Genomic DNA, 21878 nt, shown 5'->3' with positions numbered 1-21878 from the left:
GACCTTGGTTCTAAAAATATGAGATTCAGTGCATAGAAAAATTTGTTGATTGCTTAATTGTTCCTGCTACTCACCTGGTTGAAACTCAAATAAATTCACAGCCACTGAGCTTAAGAGGCCATATGGCTTGAAATTAACCTCTTGTTCTTGGCCAACACATTGAGACATTTACTATATTTGCTGTTCAGCATTTATCACACATAACTGACTAAGAAAAGGACACCAAGGAAGATACTGAATTCATCCTTATTTTCACTAATCTCTATTCCTCTTCCTACTCCCTTTCCACCAATCAAAAGGGATTGATTACTAAAAATGATTCTTGGAAAATAATTCTATGCAACTAGTCCAAAGTCCTTTGCTGCTTCTTTATGTGAAAATACCAAGTAAACATCATCAAGGTCATGGGCCAGGGGAGCAGGACAAGTGACTCAGCTCAGAATGTTATGCCAGAACAGCTCAAAGTGGACCAAAAGCTTCAATTTTTGACTGCCAAGGTTCAGTGGGCAAATATACTAGACAGGTTTGTCAAGATTGTTTTTTAATAGCAAACATTAATTGAGCTTGTAATATTTGCCTGACACTATGCTAGGTGCTAGAGAAAAGACATGGTGCCTGCTGTCTTGGACCATACAGTCCAGCAGAGAAGATGGGGAGACAAATATTCAACAAATAATCACACACAGAGTTACTTAATACACAGGTATAGTAAGCCCGCCAAAGGAGGATCACAGAGGCTGTGATAGTGAACACCAATCTGTTTTCTGCTCTATGGTTTTGCCTATTCTGGACATTTTATATAAATGGAATCATACAATATCTGTCTTGTTGTGTCTAACTTCTTTCATTTAGCGTGTTTTTAGGTTCATCCACATTGTAGCATGTATCAGTACTTCATTCCTTCTTAAGGCTGAATAATATTTCACCTTTCCTCCAATTTTTTGCACCCTTCTCCCCAGAACCTCTGGTCTCTCAACTCCTTTCCCCCTCTTCCTAGTTCAATCTTACCACCCTTGCTCTTCTCTGGCAAACTGTTAGGATTCCAGATGCTTTCCATCCCTCACACTTAATTTTGATGGTATGGGCCTTTGAGCATATTTCAGTTTGGGGTTATTTGCAAATGTAATCTCTGCACAACTTCTGCTTCATTCAATTCCTTGTTAAAACTATTTAATAGAACAGCCCAGTGTGACTATACGTGACATCAGCCTTACCTGACATCTAGAGTACCATTCACCATCTTATTTGCAGGATATAGGGACATACTGTGCCAAATGCTTTGCCATACTTACCAAGAGATCAAACAATCAATGCATTATCTGTCAGGGCAATTTTCCTTTGGTTGACTTTGCCATAACCATGCTTGTAGATGAATTAATTTACTGACTTCAGGTTTGGGTTCCCCCACTCAATGTATGGTTCCAGAATCCTCAGCATGTTAATCGAAGCCTTGTTAAGATTAACAAAGGTGCCATTGAAGATCTGGCGATGGTGTAGATGTTGCAGCATCTTGCAGAACTTTGGACTCACACCACTGATACCTCTGATCCTGATGACAATGCCAGTTTGGGTTCTACAGGTACATGGAGGTTGCCAGATTTTCTTACCATCTCTAACCATTTGAATCTCAGTTCTGTACATCTGCCTATATTCCTTGTGAAAGTGCTTAGTTTTTTCATAGATAAGCTTCCTCCTTGCCTTTCAAAGTATCTTTTGGGCAAACTTCTTTCACAGGCACTCAATCTTCAGCTTGCAAAATTCCTTTACTTTTTCTTAAGGGTTTCTGGTACATCGGGGACCTTCTTCTCTTCTGCACCCTCCATGGTTCCAGCCTGAAAAGACCTGATATCTTTTTCTATGAGTTTGGATTTTTTGTTGCTTTTATTTATTTTTTGGATCCACATATAACTGATATCATACAGTATTTATCTTTCTCTGTATGACGTATTTCACTTAGCACAATGCATACAAGTTCCATCCATGATGTCATAAATGGCAGGGTTTCTTTCTTTATCCATTCATCCATTGATGGACACAGTTTTTTCCATCCATACCTTGTGTTGTAATGTAATCATTTTTATTACTCTTTTTAGTATTACAACTACACATTTACATTTCTAATCAGTATTTTGCTTGGTTTTGCATTTTTTACTGGTTTATCAATTTTATTTTTATTTTTTATTAAAATTATATTTTATTGATTACACTATTACTGTTGTCCCAATTCTTTCCCCATTGTCCCCTCCAACAAGTATCCCACACTCCCTCAGGCAATTCCCCTACCATTGTTCATGTCCATGGGTCTGTGTATAAGTTCTTTGGCTACTCTATTTCCTACACTGCACTTTACATCCCTATGGCTATTCTGTAACTACCTATTTGTACTTCTTAATCCCATCACCTCTTTACACAACCCCCTTCCATCTGGCAAATGTCAAAATGCTTTCCATATCCATGATTCCGTCTCTGTCCTTCCTGTCTGCCTAGTTTATTTTTTAGACTCAGTTGTTGTTAGACAAGTATTTATAGTCATTTTATTGTTCATAGTTTTGATTTTTTTCTTAAGTAAGTCCCTTTAGTATTTCATATAGTAATGGCTTGGTGATGATGAATTCTTTTAGTTTTTTTCCTGTCTGGAAAGCACTTTATCTATCCTTCGATTCTTAATGACATTTTTGTTCGGTAGAGCAATCTTGGCTGTAGGTCCCTGTTTTTCATGACTGAGTATTTCTTGCCAATCCCTTCTACCCTGCAAAGTTTCTTTTGAGAAATCATCTGACTGTCTCATGGGAACTCCCTTGTAGGCAACTAACTGCTTTTCTCTTGCTGCTTTTAAGATTCTCTCTTTATCTTTAAATTTTGGCATTTTAATTATGATGTGTCTTGGTGTGGTCCTCTTTGTATCCATCTTGTTTGGGACTCTCTGTGCTTCCTGGACTTGCATGTTTATTTCCTTCACCAAAGTAGGGAAGTTTTATTTCATTATTTTTTAAATAAATTTCCAATTTCTTCCTCTCTCTTTTCTCCTTCTGGCACCCCTATGATGTCAATGCTGGAATGTGTGAAGTTGCCCCAGAGGCTGCTTACACTATCCTCATTTGGGGGGGGGGGGGGATTCTTTTTTCTTCTTGTTGCTCTGATTGATCGTTTTTTGCTTCCTTATGTTCCAAATCATTGATATGGTTCTCAGCTTCATCCACTCTACTGTTGTTTCCCTGTAAATTGTTCTTTATTTCAATTAGTGTTTCCTCCATTTCTGACTGGATCTTTTTTTGTGCTGTTGAGGTCCTCACTAAGTCCCTTGAGCATCCTTATAACCATTGTTTTGAACTCTACATCTAATAGATTGCTGATCTCTATTTTGTTTAGTTCTTTTTTAGGAGTTTCACCCGTTCTTTCATTTGGACCATGTTTCTTTGTCTCCAGATGTACCCATCTGGTACATCTATGTCTGGGAAATGGTATACCACTGTGGTTCTAATTTTTAGCTCTTTTATTACTAGTAACGTTGGACACCTTTTCATACGTTTTTATTGTCATTTGAATTTATCCTTCAATGAAGTGCCTATTCATATGTTTTGCATATTTTTTATTATGTCATCTGCCTTTTACTTATTGATTTTTTTTAATACTTGGGTATTAACTGTGTTGATTATATTTGTTTAAAATACCATCTCTTAGTTTATGCTTGATGTTTCACTTTTCATGGTGCCTTTTGATAAGCCAAAGTTCTTAATTTTAATTTAGTCATAATATCAAATTTTGCATTTTTGTTTAGTAATTTTTGTACTTTGATTAAGAAATTTTTCCCTATCCCAAGTATATAAAGGTGTTCTATATGGTCTTCTCAAAGTTCTATAATTTTGTTTCTCACATTTACATGTTTAATCACCTAGAATTGATTTTTGCATGTGGTATGACATGGGATTCCAATTTTGGTTTTTCTCATATAAAAAACAACTGCCCCAGCATACTGACTTCTAGTCTTAATTTTGGTATATATTAACTATATATATGGAGTAGTGTCTGGGCTTTCTGTTCTGGTTCATTGATCATTTTGTCTATCTGTATGCAATACGAGACCCATTTATAACTATTCCTAATACTTTTATCAAGCCTTCTTAATTTTTTGTTTGGAAGAGTCTCATTATACTTAGCTTTTTGCTTTTCCATGTGAATTTTAGAATCAGCTTTGTAAAGTTCTTTAACACAAGTTCATTAAACAAAACTTTGGGATCTTGCTTAGAATAGCAGTGACTCTGTAGGTCAGTTAGGTACAAGTGACATCTTTTAAAATGTGAGTTTTCTAATACGTGACATTGTATATCTCCCCATTTATTTAAGTTTCTTTATTGGCTTTCATTAAAGGTAATCTTATATATCTCTGGTGACATTTATTCATGAATACTTTAAACATTTTAACACAATTATAAATAAACAAATGGTACAAATATCAGTTTTTACTTGTTTTTTGGTATATAAAAATGTACTTTTTAAATATTGATTTTGGAAAAAAAATGATTTTGAATCTGAGAAACTAGCTAAACTCTATTTCTAATTATTTATCTGTAGTGATAGTTTTCTTTCTTTCCATCCTTTACCATTTTTTCTTTTTCTTGCCTTTATGTGTTTTCTGAGACCACTAGTGAAATGTTGAAGAAAAGATGCTTTCAAGATTGCATCAGAATTATAAGGTTTGCTGTAGGTTTTTGAGCAGGTTAAGAAAGTTGTCTTTCTATTCCTAGTTTGTCAGAATTTGATATGATGGGTATGAAATTTTATCAAATACTTTTTCATCAATTGAGATGGCCATGATTTTTCTACTTTAGCCTGTTCAGGTGAAGAATTATATGGATTGGTTTTCCAACCTTAAACAATCTTATATTCCTGAGATAAACCCAATATGTATCACTGGATTTATTTCCTACAGGATTTTGTGGAACCTTGTAGACAGTGAGATTGTAGAAATTTTAAATTATTGATTCAATGGCCCTGGCTGGGTGGGACAGTTGGCTGGAGTGTTGTCCTGTACACCACAAGTTTGTGGGCTCGACTCCTGGTCAGGGCACATATGTAGGTTGCAAGTCTGATTCCTAGCTGGGGTGTACACCAATCACTGTTTCTCACATTGATATTTCTCTCTCTCTCTCTCTCTCTCTCTCTCTCTCTCTCACACACACACACACACACACACACACACTGATATTTCTCTCTTTCTTTTTCTCTCCCTTCCTCTCTCTCTAAAATCAATAAATATATCTTTGTGTGAGGATTAAAACTATTGATTCAATGTATTTAATGTTTATAGACCATTTAGGATCCTTTCTTCTTTATTAAAAAATGAAAGTTTCAAAATTTCCTCTTACTACTTTTTATGCATCTGTAGAATCTGCATTACTGTCCCATTTTTATTCCTTACATTGGTTATTTCTGCTCTCTCTTTTTAGCCATGCTTGCCGGAGATTTGAAAATTTTACACTTCTCAGATGAATAACTTTTAGGTTTATTAATTCTCTTAAATATTTGTTTCTACTTAATTTTTTCTTTGTTATTTATCTTAATTTATTCTGTTAATTTTCTAACTTCTTACTTTTTATACTTTAAAAAAAATTTTTTTATACTTCTTAGTGTTCAAGCCTTTCTTCTTTCCTGATAGTGAGCTATTAGGCTATAAATTTTCCTATAAGTACCAGTCTGTCTTCACACACACACATATTCTTATATTATTCTAATAATCTGAGTTCTAAATATTTTCTAACTTCCCTTATGATTTTTTCTTTGAGCTATAACTTGGGCTTATATATGTCTTAATTTGTAAGCCTGTGTAGGTTTTCCAGGTTCTTTATTGTTGTTCATATCTAACTTAACTGTGCTGTGATTGGAGAATGTGGACAGATACAATACTTTGAAATGTCTTGAGGATTGCTTTACAGCCTAGAACTTAATTTTTATAAATGTTCCACATTACTTCAAAACAGTACATTCTGCTTTTATTAGGTTCACTGTTCCATATATGACTATTAAACAAAGCTAATTTATTGTATGTATTAGTTTGCTAGAGCTGTCATAACAAAGTACCAGACTGAGTGGTTTGAATACAGAAATTTATTCTCTCAAAATTCTGAAGGTTAGAAGTCAAAGATTAAGGTGTCGTGGGGTTGGTTTCCTCTGAGACCTCTCTTCTTGGCATGTAAGATGGTCATTTTCTCCCTGTGTCTTCACATGGTCTTCCCTCTGTGTGCCTGGACCTTAATATCCTATTCTTATAAGGACATCATTAGATTAAGCATCACCCAGGGGACCTCATTTTAACTTAATTACCTCTTTAAGACCCTCGCTTCAAATATGGTCACATTCTGAGGTACTGATGGTTAGAACTTCAACATTTAATTTTTTTTGGTGGGGGAGAGCAGACACAATTCAGTCTACAATATCATACTTTTAAAATTCTTTATAGTCATAAAAAATGTTTTCCTTGCTTCATTAGTCAGTTACCGAGAGAAGCATTCAAATCTTCCACTGTGATAACGCATTTTCTATTTCTCTTAAAATTTTGTCAATTTTTGCTTCATGTATTTTGAGGCTGTGTTATTAATGTATATGAGTTTAGAATTTTTATAGCTATTTGGCGTATTGAACATTTTATCATTATATAGTCACCCTGTGGCAATGCTTTTGGTCTCATATATTTTTTGTCTGTTTAAATATAGTTATATTAGCTTTATTTTTGTTAGCATTTGTGTGGTAAATGTTTCATCCTTTTATTCTCAACTATTTTGTCCTTGTGTTCTTTCATGTGTCTTCAGTCTGATAGTACTTTTCTTTTAAACAGATTATTAAGTCCCTTGTATTTCTTATAATTAATGATGTATTTTGACTTTGAATACCAACTTACTCTTTTTTGAGAGGCAGTATAGCATAGTCTTTAAGAGAACAAACTCTAGGAAATACTGACTAGGTTTGAATACCAAATTCTATTACTACCTGTGTAACTAGGTAGTAACTGTATAACTACTTGAAGTACTCTTTGCTTTAGTTTCCTTTACCATACAATAGCTATAATAATAACTCTGCCTTATAGTGTTATTAAGCAAATTAATGTACATAAAGTGCTGGTAAGAATGCTGGGCACATGATAGGTACTATATATATATACTTTCTCTTATTATTTCATTATTATAATTATCACTTTACTATTTTTTGTTTCTCTTTTCTTTCCTTCTTTCCTTCTTTTGAATTGATAGAATATGGTTTTTTTATATTCCATTTATTTCTCCCCTCCAGTTTTAAAATTCTATTCTCTGTTCATTCTTTTAGGGGTACCCTAGAAATTTATCAAGCATACTTAAGTTATCAAAGTTTTAAGTTAATTCTTATCTTTACCCCCTCTTGAAAAACACCAGACTTTATAGAACTTTAACTCTGATCACCTTTATTTTGATTTATACACTATCATTTAGTCTAGTTTTATCTTAATTTAAACCTCATGAATTACTACTCTTGCTTTATATAGTCAATAATAATTTAGTTTTACACACATATCTATCATTTTTTTACTAATCATTTCTTTTTACAACATGAATTTTCAATCTGGCAACAATTTCTGCCTGAACTACAGCTTTTAAATTTTGTCTGCTGAGGGCACTATTTCTGTTTTTATTGTCTGAAAATACTCATATATCATGCTTTAAAAAATAAATGTTACAATAACAGGTTTTGTCAACAAGCTTAGATTGATAGATATCTTTTTTTAGCATGCTGAAAATAAAATGCCATAGTTTGTAGCTTTCATATTTACTATTGCAAAGTAAGACTGCTTTTAAAACCATTGTCTTTGGTGTTCTTCAGTGTTGCTAAGATGCTTTAAATACAAGTTTCTTTTTAATTTGTCTTGGCAGGTTCTTAAACCTGTGGATTGATGTCTTTCATCAGTTCTAGGAAATTTTCAGCCATTATATCTTTAAATATGCCTCTATTCTTCATTTCTTTATGAAAGTCTTATTAGATATAAATTAGACCTAATCATTCTATTCTTCATGCCTTTTAACCTCTTTTATATTCTGCTTATTTGTTTCTCTGTGCTACATTATGATTAACCTCCTCAGATGTCTTCCATTTCGCTAATTCTCTCTTTAGCTGTTAAACCCATTCATAAAGTTTAAAAAATTTTAGATGTTTTAATCATTAGAAGTTTTTTTATTAATTTCAAAATTTATTTGATCACTTAAAAACAAATCTCCTTTTAATATATTCTGTATCTGGTAAGTGCAGGATTTGAAGTCTTTCTGGGTCTGATTCGGCCTTCTGTTGTTCCCACTGGCTCTCACTCAGTATGTGTTGTTTCTATGTGTAATTTTTCCTCAATATCTCTCCCTCTCCCTGCCCCCTCCTCCTCCTCTCCATCTTCGTTCTCCTTCTTCTCCTGCTGTGTCCTATTTCCTATCTCTCCTATTTGTTTTTACTATGAGGTCATGTTTCTTGACATTTTTAGTGATTCTTTGAGGCCTAGTTTGGTGGGGCCATTCATTTCTGCTAGTTCCTTTGGAGCACATCTTGCACTGGGCCATTTTAAACAAAATTATCAGCTGAGCTTTCTTAGAACACACCGGTATTATAAGTTTGGTCTGTCAGTTTGTCTGCTCATTGGCTTGCCATCAAACATTTTTAGGGGAACTCTTTCTTCCCTCAATTCAACACCAAAACTCAAGACTAACAAATTTCCTTGCAGATTAGAAGTATGGTGATTTAGAGAGACCATAACCTTTTAGGTATTAGGTTTATGTAGGGAACTTTCTATTAGCCTCTTCACCTAAGCAAACTCTTGGTTTTGACCTCTCTCCCAACCAGGGCCTTATATGCAATTGTGCACTGTACTAGTCTGGGGGTGTAAGTATATACTATAGTCTATATGACATATATAGTGGGCCTATCCTCATTCCCACAAGATGGTGAAAACTAAACCAAGTTCAGCAATTACCTCAAACTGAAAGCTGAGTTTAGCACTTTGGTTTTATATTTCTACAACTGATGGAACTTAAATGAAGGGTAAAGACAGTGTCTCCTCCCTGCTGAAGTCCTCAGTGCCTTATGCATTGTACTGATTTGCCAATCATCATTTCAAAAAAAAAATATCTACCACTTGACCCATTAAAGAAAACATAGCATGGTAAGAGGGTGCTTATTGCTTTGCTTTGTTTATTTTTAGATTTGGACTTTCCAGTTGTTCTCCAGCCTACAAATGCAAATGAGAAAACACAGCTAATCAGAGAAGGAGCTCGAAGTTATTGCACAGACTCTTAATACTGAGCCCTTGGAGGAGCCACAGTACTTCCTCTTGGTTCATCCATGTCTCCAGGTGGTCATGGGGAGAGGATATGGAGCATGGAATGCTGTGAACTTTTCCACATTTGTACTTTATTTTTAGGTTAGGGGAAGATAATTTTCCCTACATAACTTTCTCAGTACACAGACTTACTCTTTGAGTAGAACTCCTAATGAAACATTCCATTTCGGCAAATAAAGGCCTGAAGAATTGTTTTATGCTCCTTGCATGAGGTAAGACAGTGGCACTGGGCAGGCTTTGTGTGCCTGCCTTTTATGTGAGCCAGACCTCATTCCATACATACTCAAATAGTGTTCCAACACAGAGGCCGCTTTTCATCCATGTAACTAAATGCAGTAATCATATCTGCCATAAGTATCATCAGCATAATATACATTAGAATTTAGGAGGAATTTTTCATTTGTAGAGATTTTTCCATGTCAATATTCAATATGGCTACAGAAATATTTCAAGAGGCAGAAAGAAGTTACTAGGTAAAAAAACCCAAACCTTATTGTTTTAAAGTATATTTTTGAAAGATTTAAAATTTTAATTTACTGAAACCGACAAGTAAAACCAGAAAGAAAGAGGTTTCTTGTGTGCTTTTAGATGTGCATAAAAACAAAAACTAAACTCCAGCCTGGTTAAATGTTATAAATGATCCAGAAAATCATTCTGAGCCCAAATTAGTCCCAAATAATGTGTTGACAATTTTTAAGTAAAAATAATTTCTGCACAACTGACCTACATTAGCTTGACTAAAGAAAAAAAACCCATGACGTAAAGGGTATAATTCTAAATTCTATAGCCTAAATTAAGAGGCATATCACTTATCCCATTTTTGGTGGGATTAATTACATTGACCAGAAAATGTGTATCTTCATGCATGTTGAACACTTAGGCTTAGAGGTCATCTTTGCATTTATTTATTTGATCCTAATATTCATTATGTGGTGGAATCACTGTGCTATTTCCGAATAGTACAGCAACAAAAGTGCTTGTTTTTCAAGGTCTTTCTTAGATCTTTATGTAACATTGCATTTTCCAAGATCTTGTTATGTTTTATATGATATTATGAAATGCCATTTTCTTTTTTCTTTCTTTCTTTCTTATTCCCCTACCATCAAATTACAGTAAATTGAGGTAAATATACTTTGTGAAATTTGGTGTGATACCTCTAACTGTTCTTAGAGGTTGTTATTTGATGTTATTAAAACTCTGCTCTAACTCTTGAGTTGCTGGATTTTTTTTTTTTTAATCGAAATAATCAAGTAGAAAGAGCCCTGGTGTAAAAGTCAAGAAACTTTCTAATTTAAGTTCCCGCTAACTAGCCCTTTGACCAACTAAGATGAGAATAACATGGCTAATCTCCCTATAACTCTGTTTTCGTATCTGCTGTCATCTTCAGTAAGACCAGGTGAAAGAGGTAAGGTGAAAGGACTCTGAAAAGTCCAGTGTTTAGCAGATATAAAGTAGTCTTACACCAATTTGTATGTGTTGATACACACAGAAAAATGCAATGTGAACTACTTATGTATATAAACTCCCACCAAACAAGACTCATGAAGAAACCCAATACTATCAGCCCCAATGAGGAGTTCAGAACTCTGAGACAAATAGCCCCGCCTGTGGATAATTGGATCCACTACATTTCCTTCCCAAGGACTGAAAGCAAAGGTCAGGCCTATTTTTGAGTAACAATCTGCACATAACAAAGTTCATCTTCTCCTTCTCTCCTAGACCTCATTTTTCTCTGTCCCATGGAATTTTTTACTTCCACTCCCAGCCTGTCCAGAGAGCTGGTACAAGAGTATCTAAGATGAGAACAGGGCATGAATCAGATTCAGAATCAGATGGTGGAATTAAATTCCTGAGTGGGTCCTGACCAATATTACCCACAAAGGGCTAGTTTCTAGTTACAATGATGTACAGCAAATGCAAGCACATGAATGCCTATGAATGAGGAATTTAATTTCACAGAATATCCCTTAGCTACAGAGACACAAGGATCAACTCTTAATGTGAGGAGGGGCCACTTAAACATCTGTGGGAGTCAACAGGTGCTGTCATCTGGAGTCACCAGCAGTTGTTCTGAACTCACAAGCGTCTTAGCAGAGAAACATCAAGGAAATAAGGAACACATTGCCCATGATCTTTAGCAATGGTTGCATGGCCCTGGTTCATGCAGGCTCAAATGAACCACTCACTTCAATGGCTCATTACCTGATCCTGGCCTCCAGGCTACTAGAATAGGAGATTTCACATAAAGTTTCATAGGCCATCCATTCATCCTTTGCTGTCTTACATTAGAATATAAAAAATATGCATTTTTATTTACCAAAATATACATTTCTTAATTCTTTGAGAATAAATGGCATTCTATTTCAAATGATATATAGACTAAAACACATTTGACATGGCCTAGCCTGGAAATACACTTGCCTCGCAATGCACTGCCTGAATTTCTGACGTATGAAGAGAGTTCCAATGAAGGCTACATAATCTCTATGATAGATACAATAATGGCCTCCCAAGATGTGCATGTTCTAATTCCCAGAACCCATGAATATATCACTTCTTATGGTAAAAAGGACCTTACAAATGTGATTATTAAGAACCTTGAGATAGGGAGATTATACTGGATTACCAAGTGGGCTCAATCTAATCACATGGGTCCTTGAAAATGGAGAACCCTACCTGGCTATAGAGAAGGAGAGATGTGACTGCAGAGAATGGTCAGAAGAAATGCAGTTGAAGGTCGGAGAATGGTCAGAGATATGACAAAGGTGGAAGAGAGAGGGAGGCATGAGCCAGGGTATTCAGGCAGCCTCTAATAGCTGAAAAACTCAAGGAAATGGGTTTTCCTCTAGAGCCTCCAGGTGACAGCCAGTCACCACCTTGATTTTAGCCCAGTACACCATGTCAAACTTCTGACCTCCAGAAGTTTAACCCTGCATCAGTGCTCCTCACTTGTTTTTCCACTGTCCTTCTTACTTTATATGTCTGTTTATTCACTCCTTTATCCTGAGTCTCTTTAACTTCATTTTCTCCATCGTCCCCTTCTCTTCCCTATTTCTCAGTACTCTATATTCATCCCTGTACCTGCTCCCTTTTTCCACTCCTTTCTTTCTTCCATTTGACCCTCATTTCTCTATGTTAGTCTCCTAATCTCTCTGCTCACCACTGTCAACTTTCTACCTTAAAACATTTACTGGTCTTCTAGATAAACTGAACTATTGTAAATCTACCCCAATTTATGGGGAGGGAGAGATTGGAAATAGTCTGGGTAGCAGACTATTCTTAAAGGAATGTCTTTTCCACTCTCACTTCAAACACAAATAATCACAATGCTAATAGGCAAAGAGAGAACAAAATTACTTTTCAAATAATTCTCTGAGTGTCTTGACAAATAGAAATAATTTACAGTGACCACATTCATTCTTTGAGTGTATAGAAAGGTAATTTATTGAAACATTAATGTTGTTTTGTCCTTAGTAGTTTAGAAGACTCAAAAGAATGAGGGCTCTCCTACTGGATTTCATCTTTAAAAGGTCACTCTCTTGTTAGCATAGTCTTAGAGGTTAAAAACAAAGGTAGTTAGACACCTGAAGAATAACCACCCAGGCTTTTGCTGTGGAGCTTGGGCTGTTAGAAGGGCCATTAGAAAGGTGTGTGCTGAAATTTGAGGAGGACAAGTATCCCCCATCATGAGTGGCCTCTAGATTAAAGATGGGTTTGGGAGTTTTTTTGGTGGGGTGGGGGACAGGGTTCCCAGAGTAGCCCAGACTTCTGTCCCTACAGGGAAGAGCCTCTGTGATGAGATAACACTTGGATGTCTAGGTGACAAACTTAAGTCACAGTTTTGCAGCCATATGAAAGATTTATGTGCCCACATCTGGCCCCTCAAAGGAATCACACAGGGTTGGACACAGAGACCTTAGGGAAAAAACAGGCTGGGGCAAGATCAGGGGCTTGAAACTCAGGAGGACAGAGACATAGACCCTTGCAGACCCCTTAACCAAAGGAAGGGGAGGGGGAGAGACTCTCGAAACCTGGCTGAGGTAAATTTTTTTCTGCCATGATAAACTACAGCTCTGATTCAGAGGGAGATTAATTTAGAACGTGGAGACTTCCCCCAGATTTTTTCTTAAATGCCATTTCTCCATAGGCTTTACCAGTCACCCTGGTAAATTATAATATTCCTGCCTCACCCCTTCTCTATTTTTTTCTCCTTAGTACCTTCCACCAACATACTTTTATTTTTTTATTAATTTTTTTATTGTTATTCAGTTACAATCGTCTGCATTTTCTCCCCATCCCTTCATCCCACCCCAGCCAATCCCACCTCCCTCCTCTACCTCTACCCTCCCCCTTGATTTTGTCCTTGTGTCCTTTATAGTACCTTTATAGTAGCTGCTGTAGACCCCTCTCCCCACTATCCCCTCCCCACTCCTCTGTGGCTATTGTGACAATGTTCTTAGTTTCAATGTCTCTGGTTATATTTTGTTTGCTTTTTTCTTTTGTTGATTATGTTCCAGTTAAAGGTGAGATCATATGGTATTTGTCCCTCACCTCCTGGCTTATTTCACTTAGCATGATGCTCTCCAGTTCTATCCATGCTGTTGCAAAGGGTATAAGCTCCTTCTTTCTCTCTGCTGTGTAGAATTCCATTGTGTAAATGTACCATAGTTTTTGGATCCACTCATTTGCCACCAACATACTTTTAATCATGATTATTGTCTGTCTCCCACACTATAAGGGCAAACATTTTTGTCTGTCTGGGTGTCCTGATGAATTCTTGGTGCTTTAAACAGTGCCTGACATGGGACAGACAGTCAGAAAACACTTGTAAAATGAGTAAATTAACCCGTCATAGAGAAGAGAAATCCCTACTTCTAGTAACGCAAAAGCTACTAGAATCCTTAGTTTTTAGGGAGGCTTAGCATTGAATTAGTAGAAAAATTAATATGTTAGCTTGAAACCCAATCAAGCCTCTGACCCAATTACAGACATATCCTTCTAAAATATTTCAGCAGCCTGCCCTCCCTTCTCACTGATATAAAGACAATTGTGCATTTCCAGGGCACCAGTCCTCCAAGCAGAGAACGCCTTGTCATCATCTCCAAAAGCCCCCTTTTTCCAGCCTGCAGCTTCCCTAAGCACCTGTCATATTAGACTTCATTTTATTCCTGAGCAGTTCTAGACTACTGAAGGGCCAATAATTTAGATTATACTTAGATAATCAGTTTCTGTAAAACAAATCCATTTCTAAATTGTAGATGGCTCAAATTAGCAGTGATTTCTAGAACTATCAATATATCTTACAACTGTATTTTGCACAGTGCTAAAAACACAGTAGGAAACTAATAAATACTTATTGGTTAATTGATTAATTCTCACAACATATGCCATTTTTTAGAAAAGCCTTTTTCCAAAAGGATACGTAAACATCTTTAGTGCGATACAGCTTTTTGGAGTTTTCATGCTGTTCTAGGGCTGTCCCCAAGAAGCAAAACTAAATTCCTAGAATCAAATCAGCAGTTATTAGACAGTGGTTAACACATTCTTCTCGCCACTGGGCTGCCAACTGAGTTTTCTAATAGCTAAAAATCCAGTTATCAGCTTCTCCAATGTTTAAGAGCCTTGTTCCCAGGTCCAGAAAGAGGGAATCTTACCTAGTGAGGGATGTTTTTTCCTTTTACTTCTGAGTAATCTGCTCTGATGTCCAAGTCTCTCCACTCCTCAGATATCCACATTCATCTCTTTTCAGACAAAGTTTCATCTACAATATACTTTCCTTCCTGGTGAAGAATAATTGGGGGAAATTTTTTAGGGCAGATTTTTCACTTCAATAATGAAACTTAAATATTTTTCTAAAGTTTTTAAGAATGATCAATTTGTATATATGTATACATTAACTGTTTACTAAACTGTCATTTTTCAAGAGTATTTATTATAATTTCAGAAAGCAATATTTTAAAGCTAACATAGGTTTAAAAAACAAATGAGAGGGGACTTCCAGCCAAGACGGAGGTATAGGTAGATACACTTTTCCTTCTCTTGCAACCAAAAGAAGGACAACAACAAATTTAAAAACAAAAAACAACCAGAATTGCCAGAAAATTGAACCATATGGCAGTTTGACAACCAAGGAATTAAAGAAAAAACATTCATCCAGACCAGTAGGAGGGGTGGAGATGGGCAGCCTGGGTGGAGAGAACTCGTGGCAAGGCAGCAGCTGGAGGACATGGGCAGGAGAGGCGGTGGCCGGCTGACCCACATTTGCGTACAGATAAACCAGGAGGAAAAATGAGAGTGAGACAGACCACGCAACCCAGGGTTCCAGCACGGGGAAATAAAGCCTCAAAACCTCTAACTGAAAAAGCCTCTGGGTCTTGAGGAAGCAAAAGAAACTCCCAATCTCACAGGAGAGTTTGTTGGAGAGACCCACAGGGCCCTAGAACATACACATACCTACCCACCTGGGAATCAGCACCAGAAGGGTCCAATTTGCTTGTGGGTAGCAGAGGAAGTGACTGAAAGCCGGTGGAGAGCAGAGCAAGGGGCATTGTTTCTTCTAGGAACCTTCCATCACATACAGCATCACAACGCAGGGATGTGGGTTGTCCCACCCTGGTGAATACCTAAGGCTCCACCCCTTACTACAAAACAGGTGCACCAAGACAAAAAAAAAAAAAAAGCCCAAATGAAAAAACAGATCAAAGCTCCAGAAAAAATACAACTAAGTGATGAAGAGATAGCCAACTTATTAGATGCACAGTTCAAAACACTGGTAATCAGTCTGCTCACAGAAATGTTGAGTATGGTCACATAATAGAGGACAAAGTGAAGGCCATGAGAAGTGAAATAAAGGAAAATGTACAGGGAACTAACAGTGATGGGAAGGAAACTGTTAAGGACTCAAATCAATAGTTTGGATCTGAAAGAAGGAAGAAACATTCAACTAGAACAGAATGAAGAAAGAAAAATTCAAAAAAATGAGGAGGGGCTTAGGAATCTCCAGGACATTAAACATTCCAACATCTGAATCATAGAGGTGCCAGAAGAGAAGAGGAAGAGCAAGAAATTGAAAACTTATTTGAAAAAAAAAATGAAGGAGAATTTCCTCAATCTGGCAAAGGAAATAGACTTCCAGGAAGTCCAGCGAGCTTGGAGAGTCCCAAAGAAGTTAGACCCAAGGAAGCACACACAAAGGCACATCATAAATACATTACCCAAGATTAAAGATAAGGAGAGAATCTTAAAAGCAGTAAGAGAAAAGGAGACAGTTACCTACAAAGGAGTTCCCATAAGACTAGCAGCTGATTCCTCAAAAGAAACCTTGCAGTCAATAGGGGGCTGGAAAGAAGTATTCCAAGTCATGAAAGCCAAGGAATTACATCCAAGATTACTCTATCCAGCAAAACTATCATTTAGAATGGAAGGGCAGATAAAGTACTTCCCAGATAAGGCAAAGTTAAAGGAGTTCATCACCACCAAGCCCTGATTATATAAAATGTTAAAGATAACATTTTTATCTTAGATAAATGTTATCTAAGAAAAAGAAGAAGATCAAAAATATGAACAGTAAAATGACAACATACTCACAACTACCAAGAACCGATCCTAAAAAACAAAACCAAAAACAAGCTAGGCAAACAATTAGAACAGGAACAGATCCAGAGAAATGGAGATCACATGGAGGGTTATCAGTTGGGATGAGGAGGGGGAGAAAGGGAGAAAAGGTACAGGGAATAAGAAGCATAAATGGTAGGTACAAAATAGACAGGGGGAGGTTAAGAATAGTATGGGAAATGGAGAAGCCAAAGAACTTGTATGTATGACCTATGGACATGAACTAATGTGGGGTCGGGGGAGGAAGGCAGGTGGGAGGGGGCTGCAAAGTGGAGGGGAATAAGGGGTGGGGAATGAGACAACTGTAATAGCATAATCAATAAAATAATTTTTAAAAAGTAAAAAATGGGAGCCATCAGGCAATGAAAAATATTGTCTATATTGACTAAATTATTAGCATAACAGTTCCATATAAAATACCTTCATTTCAAAAGTTTATTGTAGTTGGCATGGAATTTATTTTTAAACACAATATATAGCTTACTAGAGATTAATTTTTAATCACAACAATTTTACCCGAGTCAAGTCATAAGAGGATAAAGCTTTAAAAGAAAAGAAAAATTATTCATTTCCCTGCTCATTTTCTGCTTTTCTTAGTGCTCTCTCTTACCTTTCTCACACATTCCTTCCTCCAAGCTAAAAGATTTCAAAGAAGGTGGAAAGTGATGACTTTTAGGATCACTGGTACATTTGTATTTGAAAAAGATGGTTCTTTTGTAAATTAAAAATATATCAAATGAATAGTAATAACCAGTAGTTGTAGTGCTTCATATCTGACACTGCTCTAAGAGATATATATTGATTTTATATATTTTATATTTACATGTTCACTTAATAAAACAACTTATAGGACAAGTACTATCACCATTATTATCAATCCCTATTTTTCAAACTAAGAAACTAAAATACAGAAAGGTTAAGTAACTTGGCCAATGTCACTCATCTCTGTAATACAAATGGCTCCTGTTAACCTCCTTAAAGGAGGTGAGGGGCTGGGGATTGATTTAACGGTGTGAGGATTGACTGTGGGAGCAGGGGTGGGGAGGGTGTCCTGGGCAGAGGAGGGCAAAGTGGGAAGAATTGGGATACCTGTAATAGAATAACAATTTTAAAAAAAGATCTTTTGATAGAGTGATTTGGCATATAAGTGAGGATTTAGTTTGAGTTAATAATACAGTCGACCTTCATTATTCACAGATTCTGTATTTTCAAATTTGCCTGCTTGCTAAAATTTATTTCATGGTCATTCACAGACATACATAGAATGACAAGAAATTTGAGTTTCCCAGCTAAGGTAATGCTCTGCCTTCTTATCTTAGCTTTTGTACTATAAACAAGTGCCATAGGGTTTGTGTGGGTATATATGCTTTTTGTTGGTTATTTCACTGTGTTAAATGTTTAAAGGCATAGTGCTGAAGTGCTGCCTAGTGTTCCTAAGTGTAAGAAGTTATCATGCAACTTAGGGAGAAAATACATCTGTTAGATAAGCTTCTGTTGGCTGTGTGTTCAATCTTAATGAATCAATAATATATGTTAAATACTGTGTCTAAACAGAAACACATAAAACAAGGTATGTATTGATCACTTCATGAAAATGTGAACAGAGACTCACAGGAACTTAACCCTATATTTCTCCTAGGAGCAATAGTTCAGTATTCACTAAATCAGTGTTTATGGTGATTTCATAGAACCTAACTACTGCAAGTAACAAGAATCAACTGTACCTCCCCTAGAGTTCTGCAGAATGGTTCCTTTTCCAATCTCAGAAACAATTTCTGTGGTTTCTCATAAATATCCTTCTTGGACACAGAGCCACAGATGAGAAATCAGTAAACCTGAGTTCAGCCCTACTCCCCAATTGGAGGGTCATCCCGAAGAAGTTTATTTATTTATTTATTTGTTTGTTTGTTTGTTGGTATTGCTTCCTGATCTGTAGAATGGTTCCCTCAACCAAAAGGAAGAACTTGAAAGTTGTGCAAGGTACCTTTCAAGCTGAACAATGGCTATTATCTTCAAGTCTCAGGGTATCTTTCTGGGAGCACCATTGTTAACAAATTCTTGGAATTTGATCTTTGCATTCTAGAGATAAGAGCATTCCCTTTAATATATGGAACATATTGCTTCTCCCAGAATGTCCTGGTCATTGTCTGACATAGTCTGATACCAAAAGCCACCTTTCAGCTTCCTTCCACCCAGGAAGCAGGCCAGCAGTCCAGTCTCTCTAATTCAGGTGTTCAATTGGGGACAGGGAGACCAAGTATTACTAAGGAGGGAGTCCTGGCTGGTGACTCAGGAGATCTGAGATCTCAGCTGCTGTTGTACAACTCTGTTATTCAAGATAAGTCATTTCACATCTTTGGGTATCTGTCCTTCCATTTTTAAACAATTTTTATTAGGTGCTGTATTAGATGACAATTACTTGACTATATGCCCCACACATTATACAAAGTAATTTGTATACAGTTAAGTAAAAATGTAAACAATACCAAAGAGTGCAGAAAATAAAGCAAAATTCTCTTTCCTTACCATCCCTCTATTATTTTGCTAGTGTTACCATAACAAAATACCACAGACTGAGTGGCTTGAACCATGGAAATTTATTTTGTCATAGTTATAGAGGCTAGAAGTGCAAGATCAAGGTGTCAGCAGATTTGTTTTCTTATGAGGCCTCTCTCCTTGGCTTGCAGATGGTTGTCTTCTTAGTATGTGTTCACATTGTCTTCTCTATGTGTGCTCATCCGGTGTCTCTCCCTGCACCCTCACTTCTTCTTATAAGAACACTAGTCACATTGGCTGAGGGCACACCCAAACCAACTCCATTGTAATTTAATTACCTCTTTAAAGGCCCTATCTCTAACTATAGTCATTATGAGGTACTGGGGGTTAGGGCTTTAATATTAAAATTTGGTTGGGGGGACACAAGTTAGCCTATAACACATGCCATCAATTTCTCAAAACTGTGCCAAATTTTAGTTCTCTTTAATTTGAACCATGAATTCTTTAGCAAGATCTCTGTCTCTCTCTCTTTTAGAAATTCCTAGTTATCTTTATTTTGCTTTTGAGAAAAGTGACATGCTTTTATCCTATCTCTAAAGTCTTCCTGGTCCTTAATCACATTACTATTGTGGAAGAATGCATGTGCTTTTTGAAAAAATCATATTCCCAGAGCCTTCTAACCTCCCCCTGACAGACCTAGGTAGGCCACGGAGGAATGCAAAACTACCCGGCAGGAAAATACACTATGGGAAACTGTAGCCTGGGACAATGCCTGCCTGGGAAACTGCCTGCCTACCCTACCCAGGACAAACAGATGCCCAGCTGAGTTTGGGGCCTGGGCTTGGCCTATCTGGCATAACAGGATGCAGCTTTAACCCAAGGCTGATGAGATGTATCAAGAACAATGGGTCAGCAGAAATGGTACCCAGCAACCAGCTCTAGCCAATCAGACTTTGACATCCCAACCAGTTACCCTTTGCGGGTTTTTGTGCTTAAAAACCTTGCCCCTAAGAACAACCTAGTGAATCTTAACCTCCCTTGGTTGGCTTCCCAACCTTCCTTGCCTGGCTCCACTTTCCCCTCTTTTTCCCGCTAATAAATTCTGCTCCTTGGCTTGCTGCATCTGTCTGTCTGGTTTCTTGAGCAACTCTGACTTAACACCCCCCCATCCCTCAATTTGTCTTGATTGCTTTCTTGGCTTGCTGCATCACTGTCAACCTGGGATTTGAGTTCCTTGGTTGGCTCCGCACCCCTCCACCCTTTTTTTTTTTTTTTAATTCTGTGCACTCCTCTTTCTTGGACTCTTATTTAGTTTTGCTGAAGTACATCTGTGGCAGCCACAGCGATTTGTTGTTAGATTCCTTTTCAAGAAAGAACTTAATGCCTAGTTGCAAGGAGACTGGTTAACTGAGGGCCTCTGGGTGTTAATTCCTTCAGAGTCCAAGGTTACCAGTCTCTGACCAATGACTGAAAAGGTGGCTGGAGGAGGGCCTAGCCATTTCTGCCCAACTCAGGATTCATCAAAAGGGAAATATTTGCTCTGCAGCTATCAAGGGGGCTGGCAGAGACTGTCAGGTCTGCAACATTGTTTAATTGCTATCCCTACCTAATTGTGTGTCCTACCCTTTTCCATTCACAGATGTTACTACTCAGTAAAAGTCTGTACTCTAGTTCTGTGTCAGCCTCTGCTTTCTGGAGAGCACAATCAGTATAACATCCTCAATTATTTTTAATTTGTTTCAGAAAGAAATTTTGGATTTAAACTTTTCATCAGATTTATGAGACCTTGCAAGTATGAACTGTCTTCATATGTGATTGCTACTTTCATTGGTTATACAATTCTAGGTTCAAAATTATTTCCTCACAGAACTTTGGAGGTCTTGCTCTACTGTCTTCTAGTCTCCAGTATTGTTTGTTGATAAGTCTGTTCAAAATCTGAGTCTCATTCTTTGTAGTTAGCCCGCTTTTTGTTTTGTCCCCATCTCTGAAAGCTTTATCCTTAATGCCTTAAAATTTCACTAGGCTCTGTCCAGGCATAGTTGTTTTCCATTCATCCTACTTGGATGTCCCTTTCAATCTGATGATTAATGTCTTTCTTCCATTCCTTTCCCTGCATTGTCTCTGCTTTCTTTTTGTGGAACTGACTGGATAGGCATTGTGTCTTCTGGGTTAATTCTCCATGCTTTCACTTTAGTATCTCCTGTTCTCTATATTCTGCTGTACTGAAGGACATTTTCCATTTTATCTTTTATAACTCCAAATCTGATCTTCAGCCATGCCTGTGTTATTTTTCACCTCAGCAATCACACTTTTAGTTTTCAAGAACTCATTTATTCTCTTTGTTGCTCCTTTCAATAACACCTTATTCTGGTTTTTACTGCTGCAATATTCTCTTAGATGTCCTAGAGGGTATCAATTAGCATTC

The 21878-nt window shown here is 36.9% G+C and overlaps 1 protein-coding gene and 1 pseudogene across 1 annotated transcript in view; one reads left to right on the top strand and one right to left on the bottom strand.

Annotated features, from left to right (window-relative positions):
- The window catches only part of DNAJC5B (DnaJ heat shock protein family (Hsp40) member C5 beta), a 60104-nt gene extending 49615 nt beyond the window's left edge, over window positions 1–10489 (top strand). The window contains exon 5 of the mRNA XM_024572338.3: window positions 9206–10489. Coding sequence (XP_024428106.1) covers window positions 9206–9300 — 95 coding nt within the window. The 3' untranslated portion in view covers window positions 9301–10489. The remainder of the gene's footprint in view (window positions 1–9205) is intronic.
- Window positions 1234–1823, bottom strand: LOC112315602 (large ribosomal subunit protein uL30-like; annotated as a pseudogene).
- Window positions 10490–21878: the final 11389 nt, after the last annotated feature.

The sequence above is a fragment of the Desmodus rotundus genome, chromosome 8 (assembly GCF_022682495.2).
Source record: "Desmodus rotundus isolate HL8 chromosome 8, HLdesRot8A.1, whole genome shotgun sequence".
NCBI lineage: Eukaryota > Metazoa > Chordata > Mammalia > Chiroptera > Phyllostomidae > Desmodus > Desmodus rotundus.
Note: the sequence above shows the minus strand (reverse complement) of the source record. Positions and strands in the feature narration are given on the sequence as shown.